This window comes from Euphorbia lathyris, chromosome 7 (assembly GCF_963576675.1).
Source record: "Euphorbia lathyris chromosome 7, ddEupLath1.1, whole genome shotgun sequence".
Classification (NCBI taxonomy): domain Eukaryota; kingdom Viridiplantae; phylum Streptophyta; class Magnoliopsida; order Malpighiales; family Euphorbiaceae; genus Euphorbia; species Euphorbia lathyris.
In genome coordinates, this window is record NC_088916.1 from 1864649 (window position 1) to 1883115 (window position 18467).

An 18467-nucleotide genomic window follows, 5' to 3' on the forward strand; every position below is an offset into this window, starting at 1 on the left:
TGTTTTCATCAGTTCAGAAATATCAATATCAAAAGTAAAAAAAAGAGATTTTTTGGCCCTCTCTAAATTCAATTTTTTTTACATGTTAATAATTTAAAACAAAATTTAGCTTAATTTTGAGAAATCGTACATTAATACTTAAAAATTAGTCATTGACCATTCAAATTATAACACGTATATATACAAAAAAAAACATGAACAAGTTCGATTTATTACTTTTTTTTTTTTTTTTTTTTTTTTGCAAATGTACTTGTAAAATCGGCCCTCCAACCGAGCAATCCTTATTTCGCGAATGCTGGGAGGATGCTCGAACCAGAGCCTTCCCAAGGTTTAGGGCACCAGCTGGGCTCGAACCAGCACTTTACAACCATTTAATAATTTTAGTTGAACATTAAGCAAAACTGAGGAAACGGCTGAAACCCTAAACCCTTGTGTTATTTCCTAACCGCTCTCCACTTTTCATTTTCCTTTCCACTGTTATTCCAAGGGAGTGTGATACTTGCAACACTTGTTCAGAAGCTTTCTTCAGCCACAAAGCAACTTTTTCTGTGAGCAGATCAAAGGGAAGGGTACTTCAATTGTGCAATATACGCAGAAATGGTATGGTAGTTTCAATAGTTCAGAATTACCAACATATATAAAAGAGAGAATTGCGTGATGAAAATTGTTTACACACTCCGCAGACGGAAACAAATTAAGCAAAATCTAGAGTTCAACAATCTTCTTTAGATTTCAACAAATCCCTTGTTCTTTTAGTTTTCTCTCTAGTTCATTTCGTCTTTGAATTTCTCTCCTAACTCTGTAGAAATCCATTTATATTTTGTTCTTCAAGTACTTTCTTAGGCTGGTATTGTTTTGATTATCAAAACCTTAGGAAATTTAAGGTCTCTTTATTCTTTGCAATGTTTTTTATTTTAGAAACCAGCAGACGCAATTTACTTACAGACTTTGAGAATACTATAATTCACCGGCACATTCACACTTTTTAGAAAAAAGAGCCCTAAATTACTCTAAATTATACTTTTTATACTTAGAAATAAAATTACTATCCACTAATAAATCATGGTATGGTAGTTAGCAATAGAATTTATTGTTGATACGATTTGGTTTGTTGATTTTGCAGTCAGAAATAGAGAAAAAGGCTGAGACCCCTGAGGAGCTTGAGCGCAAGAAGAAGAAGGAAGAAAAGGTCCATTGCTGCCCCCAATACACTTCCTTGCTGCTATTTAGTTTCTTATTTGATTCTTCTATTTATCGCTTTCTATTTTTTACTTTTTTTTCTGTTTGCGGTCTAGGCCAGGGAAAAAGAACTCAAGAAACTTAAAGCTGCTGAGAAAGCAGCTAAATTAAAGGTATTTTTGGTCTTTTTTTTAGCATTCCTAGAGATAGTTGTAAATTATAGATGAGATTTTATAATTCTGTTTTTTTTTTTTCCACCCAGGCGCAACAAGAATCTGGTAACTCATCAAAGAAGAGTGCTGCTAAAAAGAATGCTAGGCGGGATGCTGGAGGTGAAGAGAATCCGGACGACTTTGTTGATCCCGAGACACCTCTTGGGGAGAAGAAAAAGCTTTCGTCTCAAATGGCAAAACAATACAACCCTACTGCTGTGGAAAAATCGTTAGTGCAACGAACTTAAACTCTTCAGTTCATATTTATTGTTGGTCTCATATAGTTTATTTTCTATTTTTGTTAATATGTAGATGGTATACTTGGTGGGAAAAATCAGGTTACTTCATTGCTGATGCAAAAAGCTCCAAACCTCCATTTACCATTGTAAGTGTGATACTGTACTACTGAGTGCTCTCCTAGTGTTTGAGATGCACTTCAATTCTGAATTCATGGTATGGCATGACATTACGGCCACATTTTGGATACACATGCTTTAGGATCATTAAGGGCGGCCCGGTGCACTACGCGTCCCTTCTAAGCGAGGGTCTGGAGAGGGGTCCCACCACAAGGGTGTATTGGGGGCAAGCCGCCTTGCCAATTTTTTGGCAAGAGGCCGCTCCTAAGACACGAACCCGTGACCTCTCGGTCACAATCATTACATTATAAATAAATCACAGATTCTAGTTGAAGTCGCATTTCTTGCTAAACAAAAACATTTTGCATGAAGCTTGATTTTGATGAATATAAGATACTAGTAGGTTTGATAAAAAATTGTGCATTTGTTCTTTATGTTGATTAGTGTCCTATTTCGATTATAAAAGATACAAATGATGTCCATATCAAGTCGAGTCTTTGATTGATAAAGTGAAGCTTAATTTTTATCATGGAATCCTTAGACTTCAGGGGAACCGTCAACATCACCTTCTAAATTGTTTATGGGTAACAACAAATCATTTTCTTTTTTTGACTTTCGTGTTGATTTTGGTGAATTTCTAATTGATGTATATACATAAACACTTTGTATTCCATTTTCGTTTAAACTTATTGTTCTTTTATGGTTTTGATTTCTGTTATTTATTTATTATATATTTTTTCTTTCCTTCATATTGATAGAAAGGACTTACCCATTCGTATCTTGATAAGAGTATAGTTCTTATGTAAACATTTTTGGTTGCGATAAGATATTGTATGCTTTCCTTTTCTTGTTCCCCCTTACAGTTATAGATTTAGTTTTCATTTCTCTATTCTTTAATATCATTATGCAGGTTCTTCCACCTCCAAATGTGACTGGTGCTCTGCATATAGGTCATGCTCTAACCGCTGCTATAGAGGTTTGTAACATAGTGTTTTCTATTTTCTACCTGTTTGCGGTTTTTTTTTTTGGTATGATATGAATCTACAGCTCTTACTGTAATCAGGATACAATTATTCGCTGGCGGAGAATGTCGGGATATAATACCTTGTGGGTACCTGGCGTGGACCATGCTGGGATAGCAACACAGGTGAACTTTGCTCAATTCTTTAATTGGTCAAATATGATGTACTATTTATTCATTTTAAGTGATCCACTCTAGCATGGTTTTTAGACCTGGATTGGTCAAAGAACTGCAAAAGGTAGAGGGTCAAGGGTTAGAGGTCCAACAGAGTTTGAATCAGAGGTTGTTAAGGGTTTCTTTCTCATTAGCAAAGTGTAAAGGGCGGCCCGGTGCGCTACGCATCCCGCTAAGCAAGGGTCCGGGGAGGGGCCCCACCACAAGGGTGTGCTGGGGCAAACCTTCCTCTGCCAATTTTTTTGGCAAGAGGTCGCTCCTAAGACTCGACCAGTGACCTCTCGGTCACACGACAACAACGTTTACCGTTGCGCGAAGGCTCACCCTCCTCATTAGCGAAGTGTATTAAGCAAAAAATTTGTACTTGTAATATTAACTGAATTTATAAGAAAATGTCTAGAGACTACAATGTTATCACACACAGAGCTTGAAGAAATTTTATTCAAGCCAATTTCACAAGTCAAAGTACTAAATATCTTATATGTTAAATTTTTGGATACGAGTTATCAAACACCCAAATGGGGATGTGTGTGTATACTATGGAAATAGCTACCTTTTCCACACTCCGAAAAATAGTGGGAGGTACAAAGAAGAAATTTTCCTATTATCTGCAAAATCGTATACCTTTGCGAGCCCATCTTTCACACCTCCACCTCTCCTTCAGCAACCCAACGTATAGCCATGACCGTTTAACTAGTTGCATCAATTTTTTATACTAGATACTCTTCAACACAATATGATTAGTTGATTACCAATTTGTCTACCAGTTAATTGATATTTAGTTATCATATGTTCATGGGATTCATGAATTCTTCCCACTAAATAACACCATTTTCGGATGTGCACAAATCATCTGTTGATTTTTCTTTCCTTTTGTATATGTTTGACTTTTTAGGTTGTGTGCTGTATATCATTGACTTTATAGATTGTGATGACTGAAATATATCCATATATAATGTGCAGGTTGTTGTGGAGAAGAAGCTGATGCGCGAGCTCCACTTGACCAGACATGATCTTGGTCGTGAGAAATTCATTTCCGAAGTGAGCTTTTACAACCAATTATCAACTTATCGACAATTTCCTTTTATTTATCAAGTTTCCATGCCATTCAACTTATTTTGCATTTTCTTTGATGTTTGTAATTAAAAGGTTTGGAAGTGGAAGGAGGAGTATGGGGGTACTATACTGAGACAATTGCGTAGGCTGGGTGCCTCTCTTGATTGGTCACGTGAGGTAATGATATAACCTTAATAATTTGGATAAGTTTCATAGATCAATTGATTTTGTCATGATGTATACTTGTTTACTGCATGTCCTTCGTCATCCCAGTGCTTTACAATGGACGAACAAAGATCGAAGGCTGTGACAGAGGAATTTGTCCGGCTATTCAAAGAAGGTCTCATCTATAGGTATACTGAAATGGGATTTTGCGATCATCAATGACTGGAGAATGGTCTTTTGCAAATGTACCTTATTTCTGTTCAGCATAGCTGTCATTTTGCATATAGAATTAATTTCCGTGACACATCATAGTTCGGATTCAAGTGCCTGACGAAGGATGAATTCTGAGTATGAGATTGGTTTTATATTAATGACTCGTCATATACCCAAACCATGTCGCTTTTATATAATTACTATTTAATGATTTCGAATCTAGCTGCTTCTGAATGTGTTTTTCCCTTTGGCATGTGCAAAATATCTCTGCTGGTTCTTATCCAATTATGATGTTCATAGTTGCTAAAGGTACATTAGCAGCATAAAGCACAAAGGTGCTATTCTTAGTAGTTAGTACTCTAATAGGAAAGGCAGATATCCAGCAGGCCCATGCTTCTGGTTTAGGCATAGGCATCTTGGCTTGCATGAGGCCTCACCTCAAGGTCTGGAACTCTCCACCTCCATGAAACTCATTGCCAAAGTCCACCTTCAACTTCAGAATAACTCAACCTATTGGAACTCGGTGCCCATGGAACATGAATGCTTTTGCTTTCGTGCATATCAACTGCTATTTTATCACCGTCCGTGCTTACATTTCCAATTTCTACTTGCCTAAAATTCCTATCCTCCTACCTTGTTTCAACAATATATCATTTTCTTTTCAAGCTTCACCTGGCTGTTTTTTGAGTCAACAGTATCAAAATTATTATTGAATTTTATTTACATTTGTTAGTTAAGCGCTTTGTTTAAGATTTCTCAAGACGTGTCTGTATATTTCATTTTGTACTTTTTTGATAAAATGGTTAGATCATAATTACATTGTGCCTTTTGAAGATTCTGGAATATCGGCTTTATTGTGCATTTTGAATCATAACTTGGAATTTTTATACCTCTGTTAAGTGTGCAGCTGCACTTGGCATCTGTCATCTCTTTCATAGGCTCGAGCATTCCTTTGTGCTTAAGTTGCCTGCTCAAATAACTTAACGAGATTGCGTAGTTGTCCCAGTTGTTTTACCAAAATTAGATATAAATACAAATAGTGAGGACAAGATAATAATTGAATTTTGTCATCCAATTTAATTTTTCCGATTTTTGACCCTTGAATTGATTGAGTTGGGGCTGCACAAATTAGATGGATGCTTATGTAGTGCGTGAGAGCTTTTCATGCTTTAGCTGTTTGAGAAGTGTTCCTTCGTTGTACTAATTATAATATATTATGTTCTCACTTTTCATTGGAATGAACATAATATTATCTTATCCAGGGATCTCCGGTTAGTGAATTGGGATTGCACCTTACGAACTGCTATATCTGATATAGAGGTAATATTTGAGTTAGATGATGGTATATTGTTGGATTCTTTTCCTACTTAAGATTTTCTTTGCAGGTAGATTATATTGATATCAAAGAGAAGACACTATTGAAGGTTCCTGGTTATGACAAGCCAGTGGAATTTGGTCTTTTAACTTCCTTTGCTTACTGCTTGGAAGATGATTCAGGTGAAATCATTGTTGCCACCACTAGAGTGGAAACAATGCTTGGGGATACTGCTATTGCTGTTCATCCTAATGACCAAAGGTACAGTCATTTGCATGGCAAACATGTAGTCCATCCTTTTAATGGAAGAAAACTTCCAATAATTTGTGATGCTGTTCTTGTTGATCCCAATTTTGGAACTGGTGCTGTGAAGGTAATGATGCTTCTATACTTGGAGTGCTAATACAATTTCAGGTTTCCTTTTGGCTGGCTGGTTTTTTATGTTGCTTTTTTTTGTTTGATTTTTTGGCAGATCACCCCTGCACATGACCCAAATGACTTTGAGGTTGGGAAGCGTCACAATCTCGAATTTATTAATATTTTTACTGATGACGGTAAGATTAATAGCAATGGAGGCCCGGAGTTTGCTGGAATGCCGCGTTTCAAGGCCCGTGAGGCATTGACAGAATCATTAAAGAAAAAGGTAATACTCCATTGAATAACAGCATAAGTCCAACAAGAACTTTCTTTTTTTCCCCTCAAATTAGTAGATATATGAATTCTTGAAAAGGTTTTCCTTTATTCATTTTTTCTGGATTCCCACTGCTCTTCTTTTGTCCATACTTAGACAGGAGACATACATACATGTCCTCTGCTCCCAATCAAATATAAGCCCTGAGTAGAATATCTTTTTTTCTACTATATGGCCTCTCATCACTCTCACGCAATGTTTACTGAGGCAGGGTTCTTTAATTTCTGTCTTTGGTTGGCATTCAATCACTAGAACTTAGTTCAAACATCATTACCTCTCCTCTCTTGTTTTTTCTTAATTACATGTGTCCAATTGGTATTATGCAATTCCTCGATTCACCAATATTTCAAGTGAAATAATTATATTTTACTTGTAGGGCTTGTACAGGGGTGATAAAAACAATGAGATGCGACTTGGCTGTTGTTCAAGAAGTAATGAGGTTGTTGAGCCAATGATTAAGCCCCAGTGGTTTGTTAACTGCGGCAGTATAGCGAAGCAGGCACTTGATGCAGCAACTGATGCTGAAAATTTAAAGCTTGAATTCTTCCCGAAACAATATTTGGCCGAGTGGAAAAGGTTATTTTTCTTTTCCTGCTGCATGCTATTTCTAATGAAAGAAAGCTATGTTCACTTTGTGTTGCATGGTGGAGCAGAAGAATTAAACACTGTAAATGCGACTGTAGAAATTGTGAGAAAATATCCTGCTCGTATGCCAAACTGAAAGTGTTATTGCTAAATATGAATTACCATTATTAGACACTGCCAAGATTATTTATTACATAACAATTTGAACATTGACAAATCAGGGAATGAAAGGCACCTTGTGCATTGACCACACTGCTATGCGTAGTATGTTCATAGAAATTTAGCAGGCACAGTGCAGTTTATTCAAATCTGCACTTCATGATCGATGTATTGCATATGATATGGGAGTTTATACTCGTACTCTACTAGGAGACCATGATCTCTGAAGTGGAACACCATCTACTTGCCATGTAGACAATTCTCTGTGCTGTGGATTATTTGTCATGTGTGTTTGTACACTCTCTTTCTTGGCACTTGTATTTGAGAGATAGAACTGACCTGCTGCAGCAAAGCCTAAAGACTTCAGAGTTGGTGAAACTGGTAGCATGAGGGCCTAAATCTATTGGTTCTTGTTGCCCACTGAATTACAAGAAATGTAAAACAGAATGATTTTATTTAGGATATGTGATTGACTATATGACCACCAAAAGAGGCATCTTCTAGTGAAGTATGCCTTAACAGAAAAGAGGAACACCTACTTTCATGTTTTCTTCTTGCATATTTTTGATGGTTCAACTTGTAACTTGTAGTTTTTTAGCACTCTAGGATCTTAGTTTAACACTATACCCTATACAAAGTTTATGGTGGCACTTTTTATTAAAGTGTTAATTACATATAGATGCCCTGTGGTTTCGCTGATTTGCAGGTTTTTTTTTTTTTTTTTTGCAAACGCAGGTTTGCAAAATTTTGCATTTTTTTACTTTGCCAAATTTGGCCGATAACGACTTCAAAATGAAAAATTTCAAGAATTAAAGTTATTTAGTATCATATTTACTATGGAACCATATTTTTAATTTTTCAAAATCATCATTTATGGAGTTTTCTCTCTCTAAACATTAACGTTCTCTCTCACCAAAAACAACTCCTAAATGACCTCAAACCTACAAAATTGAAGAATTAAAGTTGCTTAAAATATCATTTAACTCTTGAAAATTGTCATTTCAAGGCCGTTATCGGCCAAATTCTGACAAAGTGAACCCAAATGCAAAATTTTGCAAACCACAGGGTTGTATTTGAAAAAAAAAATTTGAAAAAAAAATAACACAGGTACCCATCTTTAAATCGGCGAAACCATAGGGCATCTATATGTAATTAATCCTTTTTTAAATTAAAAATGGTTTGTTGATATTATATCCTCTAAAGAAAGAACTGTTTCAGTATTTTTATATGGCTGTGCAAACCACAGGTGGCTTGAGAATATACGTGATTGGTGCATTTCACGGCAGCTCTGGTGGGGTCATCGTATTCCTGCATGGTATGTCACACTTGAGGATGATGATTTAAAGGAAATTGGTACCCACAATGACCATTGGGTAGTTGGTAGAGACGAGAAGGAGGCTCTGGCAGAGGCTAGCCAGAAATTTGCTGGAAAGCAGTTTCAGATGACCCAAGATCCTGATGTTCTCGATACCTGGTTTTCTTCTGGTTTATTTCCATTGTCTGTGCTTGGTTGGCCAGATGATACTGATGATCTGAAAACATTCTATCCAACTTCAGTGCTTGAAACTGGGCACGACATTCTCTTTTTCTGGGTTGCACGGATGGTGATGTTGGGAATGAAACTAGGAGGTGATGTTCCATTTAGGAAGGTGAGTAAATATTACCATGAAGCTTTATTGGCACCTTGTATTTCCTTTGCATATTTATCGTTAGCTATCTGTTTTTTCAATTTAGGTTTATCTGCATCCTATGATTCGTGATGCACATGGCCGTAAAATGTCAAAGTCTCTAGGAAACGTTATTGATCCTCTCGAAGTAATAAATGGAATAACCCTTGAAGGTCTTAACAAGAGACTAGAGGAGGGTAATTTGGATCAAAATGAGCTAAATGTTGCGAAAGCTGGACAAAAGAAGGACTTCCCTAGTGGTATAGCTGAATGTGGTGCAGATGCTCTCCGGTTTGCTCTTGTTACCTATACTGCTCAGGTGCATACTGCTTCTTGTCCTAATTCTTATTATTTATAACTTCTCTTTTTCTTCCTGATAATGTTTTCCCCCTCTCTTTCAGTCTGATAGAATAAATTTGGACATTCAAAGAGTTGTTGGTTATCGTCAATGGTGTAACAAATTGTGGAATGCTGTTCGATTCGCAATGAGCAAACTTGACATTGATTATGTTCCACAACTGAGTTTGGATACAGATTCTCTGCCTTTTAGCTGCAAGTGGATACTCTCAGCACTAAACAAAGCCATATCAAGAACTATTTCAGCGATGGACTCCTATGAATTTTCAGACGCAGCAAGTGCAGTGTACTCATGGTGGCAATATCAGTTTTGTGATGTTTTCATTGAGGCAATCAAGCCTTACTTTACTGGTAGTGATCCAGCATTTGCCTCTGCGAAGAAATCTGCACAGGACACTCTATGGGTGTGCTTGGACAATGGCCTGAGATTGCTTCATCCATTTATGCCTTTTGTCACTGAAGAATTGTGGCAACGCCTTCCTCAAGCTAATGACCATGCAAGAAAACAATCAATTATGATCTCTGAATACCCAACAACTCTAGAAGTAATTACCAGTTTCATCACTTTTTATAATTCTATATATTTTCATCTGGACTGCGCAGTTTTTTTTGGCACATATGGCTCAGTTTAGTCGAGTCACTGTCTTATTGTAGATAGTTCTCTTTTCATTTTTTATGGGCTTAATACATCTCTGACCCCCTGTACTTGTCCTAATTGTCCCCCTTGTACTTTTAAAATGTTTAATTTACCCCCTAAACTTGTTTAAAGTGAACTATTACCCCCCTAAAATCCACGTGGCGGAGTAATGATTTTCTTTGGAAAAGTTGAAATTTGCGCACTTTAAGCAAGTTCAGGTGACCAATAGATCACGTTAAGAAAGTTCAGGGGGCTAATAGGTACCTTTCAAAGAGTCAATTGGTCACTTTAAGCAAGTTAAGGAGATTAATAGAACTTTTTCAAAGTACAGGGGGCAGTTGACTTTTTTAGACAAGTACATGGGGCTAAAGATGTATTAAGCGCCTTTTTTATACCTAAAGTTTTGTCAAACACCATAATTATGTGACTTATAGAACACCCTTTGATCTCTATAGGCCTGGACAAATGAAAGGGTGGAATATGAAATGGACCTTGTCGAGTCTACTGTGAAGTGTATACGGTCTCTGAGGGGTGAGGTACTCGGCAAGCAAAAGAATGAAAGGTGATTATTTTGCCTTTTAGTTTGTTATTTTCCTTGCAAATTAATCAAACTGTTTGGTTATTGCTTATACACCTTTATTTTCTCCCCTCATTTGGCATGCATAGTGTCATGGAACCAATTGAACTAAATGCTTAAGCTTATAGTTAAAGGCCCAATTCATATTAATATCTTACACACCCCCGCACACAAATGCTTATTAGGCTTGAAGCGGGTAAAAACATAGGCCCATCTTACCATGTGTTAAAATTAAATCAACAAATCGGGTTGCGAGGACCTTCGATCACTTGATCAAAGAGGCTCTGATACCATGTCATGGAACCAATTGAATCCATGACATGTTATCAGGGCCTCTTTGACCAAGTGATCAAAGGTTCGATTCCTGGCAACTCCATTTGTTGATTTAATTTCAACACATGGTAAGTTGGGCCTGTGTTTGTACATGCTTCAAGCCCCCATGATGCATAGAAATAAGTCTCCCCCCTGTATATATGATGAGTATTTTCTGGTTCTGTTTAATGCGTGTTTGATTTAATTGTGTATTTTGTGATGATTTGTTTCTCAGGCTTCCAGCTTTTGCATTTTGCCAAAGTGATGCAGTAGCAGAGATTATTAGTAGCCATGAATTAGAGATTTTAACCCTTGCAACTTTATCATCTTTCAAGGTAACCCAGCAACTTAGCTTCTTTGTTTTGGTGACTTTAACTTAACCGTTTATTTATCTTCCCCCCCCCCCCCCCTCCCCTCTTTCTTTAATCACTTAAAATTGAATTCTTCTAATTTGAATATAGAATTTATAATTCACTTGCTTGAATGAAGTTTGGCTGTAAGTGCATGACATGACAATGAGTGTATTAAAGACTTTTCAACATGTTGGGATGGTATAGTAATCGGGTTAAATGCACCGTTGGTCACTGAACTTTCATAGTTATCTCAAAATGGTCACTCAACTTTATCTCAATAAATTCATCCAACTTTGAATTTTGTCTCTTTATAGTCACTCCGGTGACTTTAAGAGCAAAAAGACACGGCTGCCACATCAGCCCGTAATCAACTTTCGCTGCTGACTGAAACGACATGTGGCTGCCACGTATCATCCATTTTTATTAAAATAAAATAAAATAAAAAGAATACAAACATCAATTCCCGCCCCAAACTAAAAAAGAAAAATCAAACTTATTTGAGCTTGTACAAGACATACACAAGTTCAATGTTCTTCAACCTTTGTGTCATTCTCTAAAGAAGTTTTACCATAAGTTCATTAGAAATCTTTTACCAAATGCACAAATTGATTAATATCATAAAGCCAATCTTAGAGCCTTCAAAACCTGCTACAGCAAAGCTTTTTTAAATTGCTATAAGGACATGTATTGAAGATAAAAAAGGAAATGGAAATAAAAATCTATAGAGTGACATTAACAATTAATGCAAAATAGCATACCGTTTTCCTTGAACAAGTTTTGTATAGTAGCATTAAGGCTGCCATCTTCTGACCACACTCCAAATTCGGAGCAGATAATTCTCCTTGAACAAAAATCTCCAAGTTGGGGCATTCTCCCACAATTACTTCTTCCAAAGATGGGAAGTTGAAGCTTTTTTGTCCTGAGCAGAATCTTGTGAGTTTTGGCAAACTATAAAGTTCTAAATTGTGGCAAAACTCTTACAAAACCACTTAATGTGGTCGAATATGAAACTGCAATTTTCTTTTATTTAATAAGAAAAAACTTCTATTTAGGAATATTCATATGCCATTAGAAAATCTATATTGTTTTCCTAAACAGATCAGGACTACCAATATCGTTTGTATATATATATATATATATATATATAGCAGCAGGTATTGGTAGTCCTAAACTATTTAGGAAAACGATATAGATTTTCTAATGGCATATTAATATTCCTAAAGAGAAGTTTTTTTTTTATTAATTATAAAAAGAAAAAATTGCAGTTTCATATTCGAACACATTAAGTGGTTTTGTATGAGTTTATCCACAATCTGGATCTTCGTAGTTTGCCAAAATTCACAAGATTGTGCTCAGGAATAAATTGTGGGGGAGTGCCCCAACTTGGAGATTTTTTGTTCAAGGAGAAATATACGCTCAGAATTTGGAGTGTGTTCAAACTACAGAAAATGAATGGTGTTGGTGACAACCTCAATGCTACTATACAAAACTTGTTCAAGGATAACGGTATGCTATTTTGCATTAATTGTTAATGTCGCTCCATAGATTTTTATTTCCTTTTTTTTATCCTCAATACATTTTCTTATAGCAATTTCGAAAAAGCTTTGTTGTTGCAGGTTTTGAAGGCTCTAAGATTGGCTTTATGATATTAATCAATTTGTGCATTTGGAAAAAGATCTCTGATGAAGTTATTGTAATAATTCTTTGCAGAATGACACAAAGATTGAAGAACATTGAACTGGTGTATGTCTTGCACAAGCTCAATTCATTTTTATTTTTTTTAGTTTGGGGCGGGAATTGTTCTTTGTATTCCTTTTATTTTAATAAAAATCGTTGACACGTGGCAGCCGCATGTCGTTTTAGTCTTTTTGCTCTTGAAGTGGCAGGGGTGACTTTATTGAGACAAAGTTGAATGATTTTATTGTGACAACCATAAAAGTTTAGTGACCAATGGTGCATTTAACCCAATAGTAATCCCAACATTTGACTGGCATTCAGTCTCAAAGATACGTGAGAAACAATTTTGAGATGTGCATAAGATTGTAATGTGTTTCTGGTCCTGTCTGATGAAGCTATACAACAACAAACCCTTAGTCCCGAAATGATTTAGGGTCGGCTAACATGAACCATCATATGGAACCGTGCAATCAAGTCGTGTCAGCGACACAAATTCTCTCCCTCCACTCTGTCCTATCCACTACCATATTCTCCTCAATCCCTAATAAACTCATATCACTCTCGATCACCCTCCTCCAAGTTTGCTTAGGTCTACCCCTACCCCTCACCACTACATCCCTTTGCCACTCTTCAGTCCTCCTAACCGGCGCATCAAGCGCTCTTCGTCTTACATGGCCAAACCACCTTAGTCGGTTTTCCCTCATTTTATTCTCAATAGATGTAACCCCTACTTTTGTCCTAATTATTTCATTACTCACCATATCCTTTCTCGTATGACCACACATCCATCTCAACATACGCATCTCCGCCACTGACATCTTATGAATGTGACAGTGTTTCACTGCCCAACACTCCGTACCATATAACAATGCTCGTCTGATTGCCGTGCGGTAGAATTTTCCCTTCAATCTATTAGGCATGCCGGGGTCACAAAGGAAATCCGTAGCACTCTTCCACTTCGCCCAACCAGATTTAATCCTATGAGCAACATCCTCATCTTCTTCTCCATCTGTTTGGGTAATAGATCCTAAATACCGAAAGCACTCCGAGGCATGAACAACTCTCCCATCTAGTGTGATTGTCCCTGCCTCCCTACTCCCATCGTTGCTAAACTTACACTCCAAATATTTTGTCTTACTTCAGCTCAATTTAAAGCCTCTAGATTCTAAAGTTTGTCTCCATAGTTCCAACTTCCTCTCTACACCTTCTTTCGTCTCATCAACCAACACAATATCATCTGCAAACAACATGCACCATGGTATACCATCTTGAAGTGGACTCGTTATTTCATCCATAATGATGGCAAAAAGAAATGGGCTTAGTGCAGAACCTTGATGCACTCCAATCGTAATAAGGAACTCTTCAGTCTTCCCAACACTAGTACGTACACTCGTGCATGCTCCTTCATACATGTCCTTTATGATGTCAATATATTTCCGCGAAATGCCTTTCCTTATTAAGGCCCACCAAAGTACTTCCCTTGGTACCTTATCATATGCCTTCTCCAAGTCAATGAAAACCATATGCAAATCGTTCTTCTTATTTCAATAGTGCTCCATTAATTGTCTCATTAGATGGATGGCTTCCACAGTTGATCTTCCCGGCATAAAGCCAAACTGGTTTTCCGAGATCTTCACTGTCCTCCTTAGCCTTTGTTCGATCACTCGCTCCCAAAGTTTCATAGTGTGACTCATTAATTTGATTCCTCGATAGTTGACACAATCTTGGACATCACCTTTGTTCTGATGAAGCTATATGGAAAATTAATTAGATAACCCAAGAGGTTGATTTAACTCATCAATGAAGCTATATGGAAATCACATAGAAATTTTAACGATCAAATGTTTCTCACTACTTCTAAGAGGTTGACATACCCGTATTGGATACTCAGGGATACACGTTAATTTAGGATTTTTTTTAATAAATAACTTCACAAAAATAGGAGTTAAAAAGCGCGGCCCGGTGCACTACGCTTCCCCTACCAATTTATTTGGCAAAAAAATAACTAAAAGCTAATCAATATTAAATGTTTGTAGATGAAGATCATGAAAATGTCTTGGAATAGTCTTTAGACTTGATAGTTTGAAGTATTAATTGTTCCTTGTTGATGACCTATTTGTGGTTTTATATATATATAAAATTTGGCGTATACCTGCCGTACCCGTATTTCATACTTCTTAAAACTGCTGTTTGCTGTACGCGTACCTGTACTCGCACTCGTACCCATATCAGTGCGTCAAATGTTTATTTAATTCATTTTAAGTTCCAGAATTTCTACTGTCCTTGAAGGATTGCAGCTATCTACTAGCTTAGCAATTACATATTCTTATCATATTGTAATCGTGAAATGTATTGTCACGTCTATATAAATCTCTGCTAAAATCTTCAGATGTTATCTTGTTTTGCTAAAATCACCATGCTCAAAATAATTTCTTCAGGTATTATTGAGTGGTCAAGATGCTCCACCCATTGGATGCGCATTTGAGAATGTCAATGAAAATCTTAAAATCTATTTGGAGGTCCATGGAAAAGTTGATTTAGAAGGAGAGCTTGAGAAGATCAGAAATAAGATGGATGAAGCACAGAAGTAAGTTTCTCAATTAAATATATATGTATTACTAGTAAAATACAGAGCATCTGAAAATTTTCTTTGTCGTGTCCGCTATAGATTTAATATGAGCAGCATAAGAAATTAAGGATGAATTTAACCCTTCAAGTCGGCTAGTAGGATTAATTTAGTCCAATATAAAGTTTGGGAATTGAATTCGATCCTTCAACTTGATATTTAGGGTCAAATAACTCCATAATGACACGTGTCAATATATGATTGGTAACTGTTCGACACATGTCACTTTCTCATGTTGACACGTCATTTTGAACTAATTTTATCTCAAATGTCAAGTTAAAGGGCCAGATTGACACCCAAACTTGATTTTGGACTAAATTGATCCTTAATTGGCAGCATAAGTTAAGGCACTTGTGGTGTCATGGGAGCTGCTTAGGCATATGACAATCGGTTTTATAGTTTGCAATCGGGTTCTTATCGACAGTGTTTGTCAGTCATGTTTGATAGTGATATTTTAGGTTTAATACTTAAGAAGCCCTTTGTACTGTACTTGTCTCAAAAAGACGATTGTACTCCTGAACTTTGTAGATGTTTCGTTAGCCTCTTAAACTAAATGTGACTTGTTGACCCCCTTGAACTTAAGCGATTTCATGCTTTAACTTATTTGCCTCAAAAAACCAGTTGACCTCCTAAATTTTGAAGATGTCTCCTTAGCTTCCTAATCTTACTTAAAGTAACTTGTTGACCCCTCTGAACTCGCTTAAATCGACTTATTGGCCTCTTGAACTTGCCTCAGAAAAAACCGATTGACCTCCTGAATTTTGGAGATATCTCATTATCCTTCTGAACTTATTTAAATGACTTGTTGACCCCCTAAACTTACGTAAATGACTCATTTGCACCTTGAACTTACTTAAAGTGACTTGTTGGCCTCCTGAACTAGCTTAAAGCGATACATGCTTCAACTTGCCTCTTTCGCTGCCATGCTACACTAGGGAGTTAATCAAGTTCAATTTAAACAAGTTCAAGGGGCTAATGAAATATCTTTTCAGGGGATCAATGAGTTTTTTTGGGCCAAGTTCAGTGTGCTCGTGAAGTATTCGGCCTTTACTTACTTTATTTCAACCTTTCTCTTGTTATACTTATACACTAACATTCTTCAGTTTTTACCCATATTTTCTTTAGCTTTACATTTTAGGTAGAAATCAAGTGAAAGTATACACATGGATAGAAGTGCAAAAAAAACTCTCAACATGATAGGTTAGGAGAACAAACAAGTCTAAATTAACTTTTATTGCCAAATAGTCTTCTTTACCTTTCATTTTTGGGCTAATTTAATCAAACTCGTGAACTCAATATTACTGAATTCTAAGTCAACTCGCTATTTGAACTAAATCATCAAGTTTAAAAAATGAAAGGTGGAGAAGCTATTTGGCCACAAAAGTGTTCATGTTTAGTTGTCCCAATCCGCCATGTTAGAAAGAACTATACTACGGGGGTGTTTGGTTGCTTCTTTTCATGCTCATGTTTGCCTTTTCACTTCAAAAGAGAGTGTTTTAGGTGTTTGGTTAGGAACCTCATGTTTTACACCTGAAAAATAGTCTTTTACAAAAGCAGGGAAGCAGGTTATGCCCCGTGACACCTAAAAAGATAAAAAGAATTTTTTTTTTTTTTTTACTGTCACGCGACACTTTTAGGCAGCTGAATTAAGTGCATAATAAATATATTTTTTTTCCTGTCATCTGTCTGCTATGTTATGCGTAAAAGTTAAATCATTTCCAACGTGAATGTCATTGTCACTATTCATCTTATTTTTCCGTTTGAAATGGCTGGAAACACTTATTGAAACTAACTCCAAACTTCAGTGACTGCAATTAACCCCACTGGGAGGCTTTATTTTGTACATTATGATCGGAAAATTTAGAGAGGGAAAAAGAACAGGTTTTAGATATGAAAAGCTTAGGATTGGAACCCTAATTTAACAATTTGTTTGCACAGGCAATTGGAAAAATTGGAGGATACAGTGAATGCAGCTACATATAAAGAAAAAGCTCCATCTCATATTCAAGAAGCCGACACTGCGAAGCTGACGAAACTTCTTCAAGATATGGATTTCTTCAAGAAAGAGAGCTCTCGACTCGAAGCTGAGATTCGGACATAAAATGAAAGCATATAAAATCATGTAGATGTCATTCTGATGGAGAATATGTGCAACGCGGCCCATTACCGCCCGGAAAAGTAACCAACCTGAGATTTTGCAGTTGTGTTTGAGATGCATAATAAATAATGGCTACAAGCATATCATTGTTTGGGAATTCAATCTGCTTTCATACTTGAATTTCCTAATAGGAGAGGATACACTCTATTTGTAGGGTTACTAAATGTGATAATTTATAGAAATTGCACTTTGATTTTTTTTTTTTACTGAAACTAATTTATCAATGTGCTACGATTAGGGATTTTTGGAAGTAGTAAATAGAGAAGAATTAGGGTTGGAGATAGGAGAAGAATAAGAAGAGAAAGAGAACAGAGAATTAGGGAGAGAGAAAGAAGGAAAGAGAGAGTTTCATTCTTAATAATAATAATAAAAAAGATAGTTTCATTCAATATTAATTGGATACCTTTTCTATACAAGGCATGATTCTATATACACCAACCTACTGTTGATGTGGCAGTAGTTACAGAATCTTACAGCTGTAAATAATACAATTGTTACTGTTGTAAACAGTCCTAAATAACAACTAATTAACACTTAAATGTAAAACAATCACCCGCCTAATTAATATCTAATAATTCCCCTTTTAATTTCTCTAGTAATTCGAATAATCGTGACAATGCTTCTCCCTTTAGAGCATTCTTGTCCCCAAGAATGTATGAAGTTTGGAACTCAGTGAACTTGAAAGGGTTCCGGGACAGAAACAACCCATTGAATTTGTAGGGGGATGACAGTGAACTTGAAAGGACTCTGTGGCTGTGGCTGAAACAGATCATCTTCATTGCTTTCTGGTTTATATTCTACAGCATCATCACTCCATATGAATTTCATTCTTCCCATTGCATAAAGTTGGTAAGCTACTACATCTCCTTTCTTTATACTAAAACCATCTTGTAGAGTATCATCCGAAAAGCAAACCTTTATGTCAACTAGCACAACCGGGTAGAGTATGAGTGTTTCTGTGATAGCGGCATGGAGAT

At 36.4% G+C, this 18467-nt stretch overlaps 1 protein-coding gene across 1 annotated transcript; it reads left to right on the forward strand.

Moving 5' to 3' along the window:
• Positions 1–381: 381 nt before the first annotated feature.
• Positions 382–17696, forward strand: LOC136235253 (valine--tRNA ligase, mitochondrial 1). The gene is made up of 21 exons (XM_066024847.1): positions 382–600; positions 1124–1189; positions 1296–1352; positions 1442–1620; positions 1704–1776; positions 2658–2723; positions 2811–2894; positions 3906–3983; positions 4092–4175; positions 4272–4351; positions 5639–5696; positions 5762–6064; positions 6164–6334; positions 6759–6958; positions 8373–8775; positions 8861–9112; positions 9195–9695; positions 10243–10349; positions 10912–11011; positions 15145–15293; positions 17271–17696. The coding sequence occupies exons 1-21, from the start codon at positions 598–600 to the stop codon at positions 17431–17433; spliced, it is 3177 nt and encodes a 1058-aa protein (XP_065880919.1). The 5' UTR covers positions 382–597; the 3' UTR covers positions 17434–17696.
• Positions 17697–18467: the final 771 nt, after the last annotated feature.

Coding starts and splice junctions, on each gene's coding strand:
- LOC136235253 (XM_066024847.1), top strand. Junction 4,352..5,638: donor AAAGAAGGTCTCATCTATAG/GTATACTGAAAT, acceptor TATCTTATCCAG/GGATCTCCGGTTAGTGAATT. Junction 10,350..10,911: donor GGCAAGCAAAAGAATGAAAG/GTGATTATTTTG, acceptor TTTGTTTCTCAG/GCTTCCAGCTTTTGCATTTT.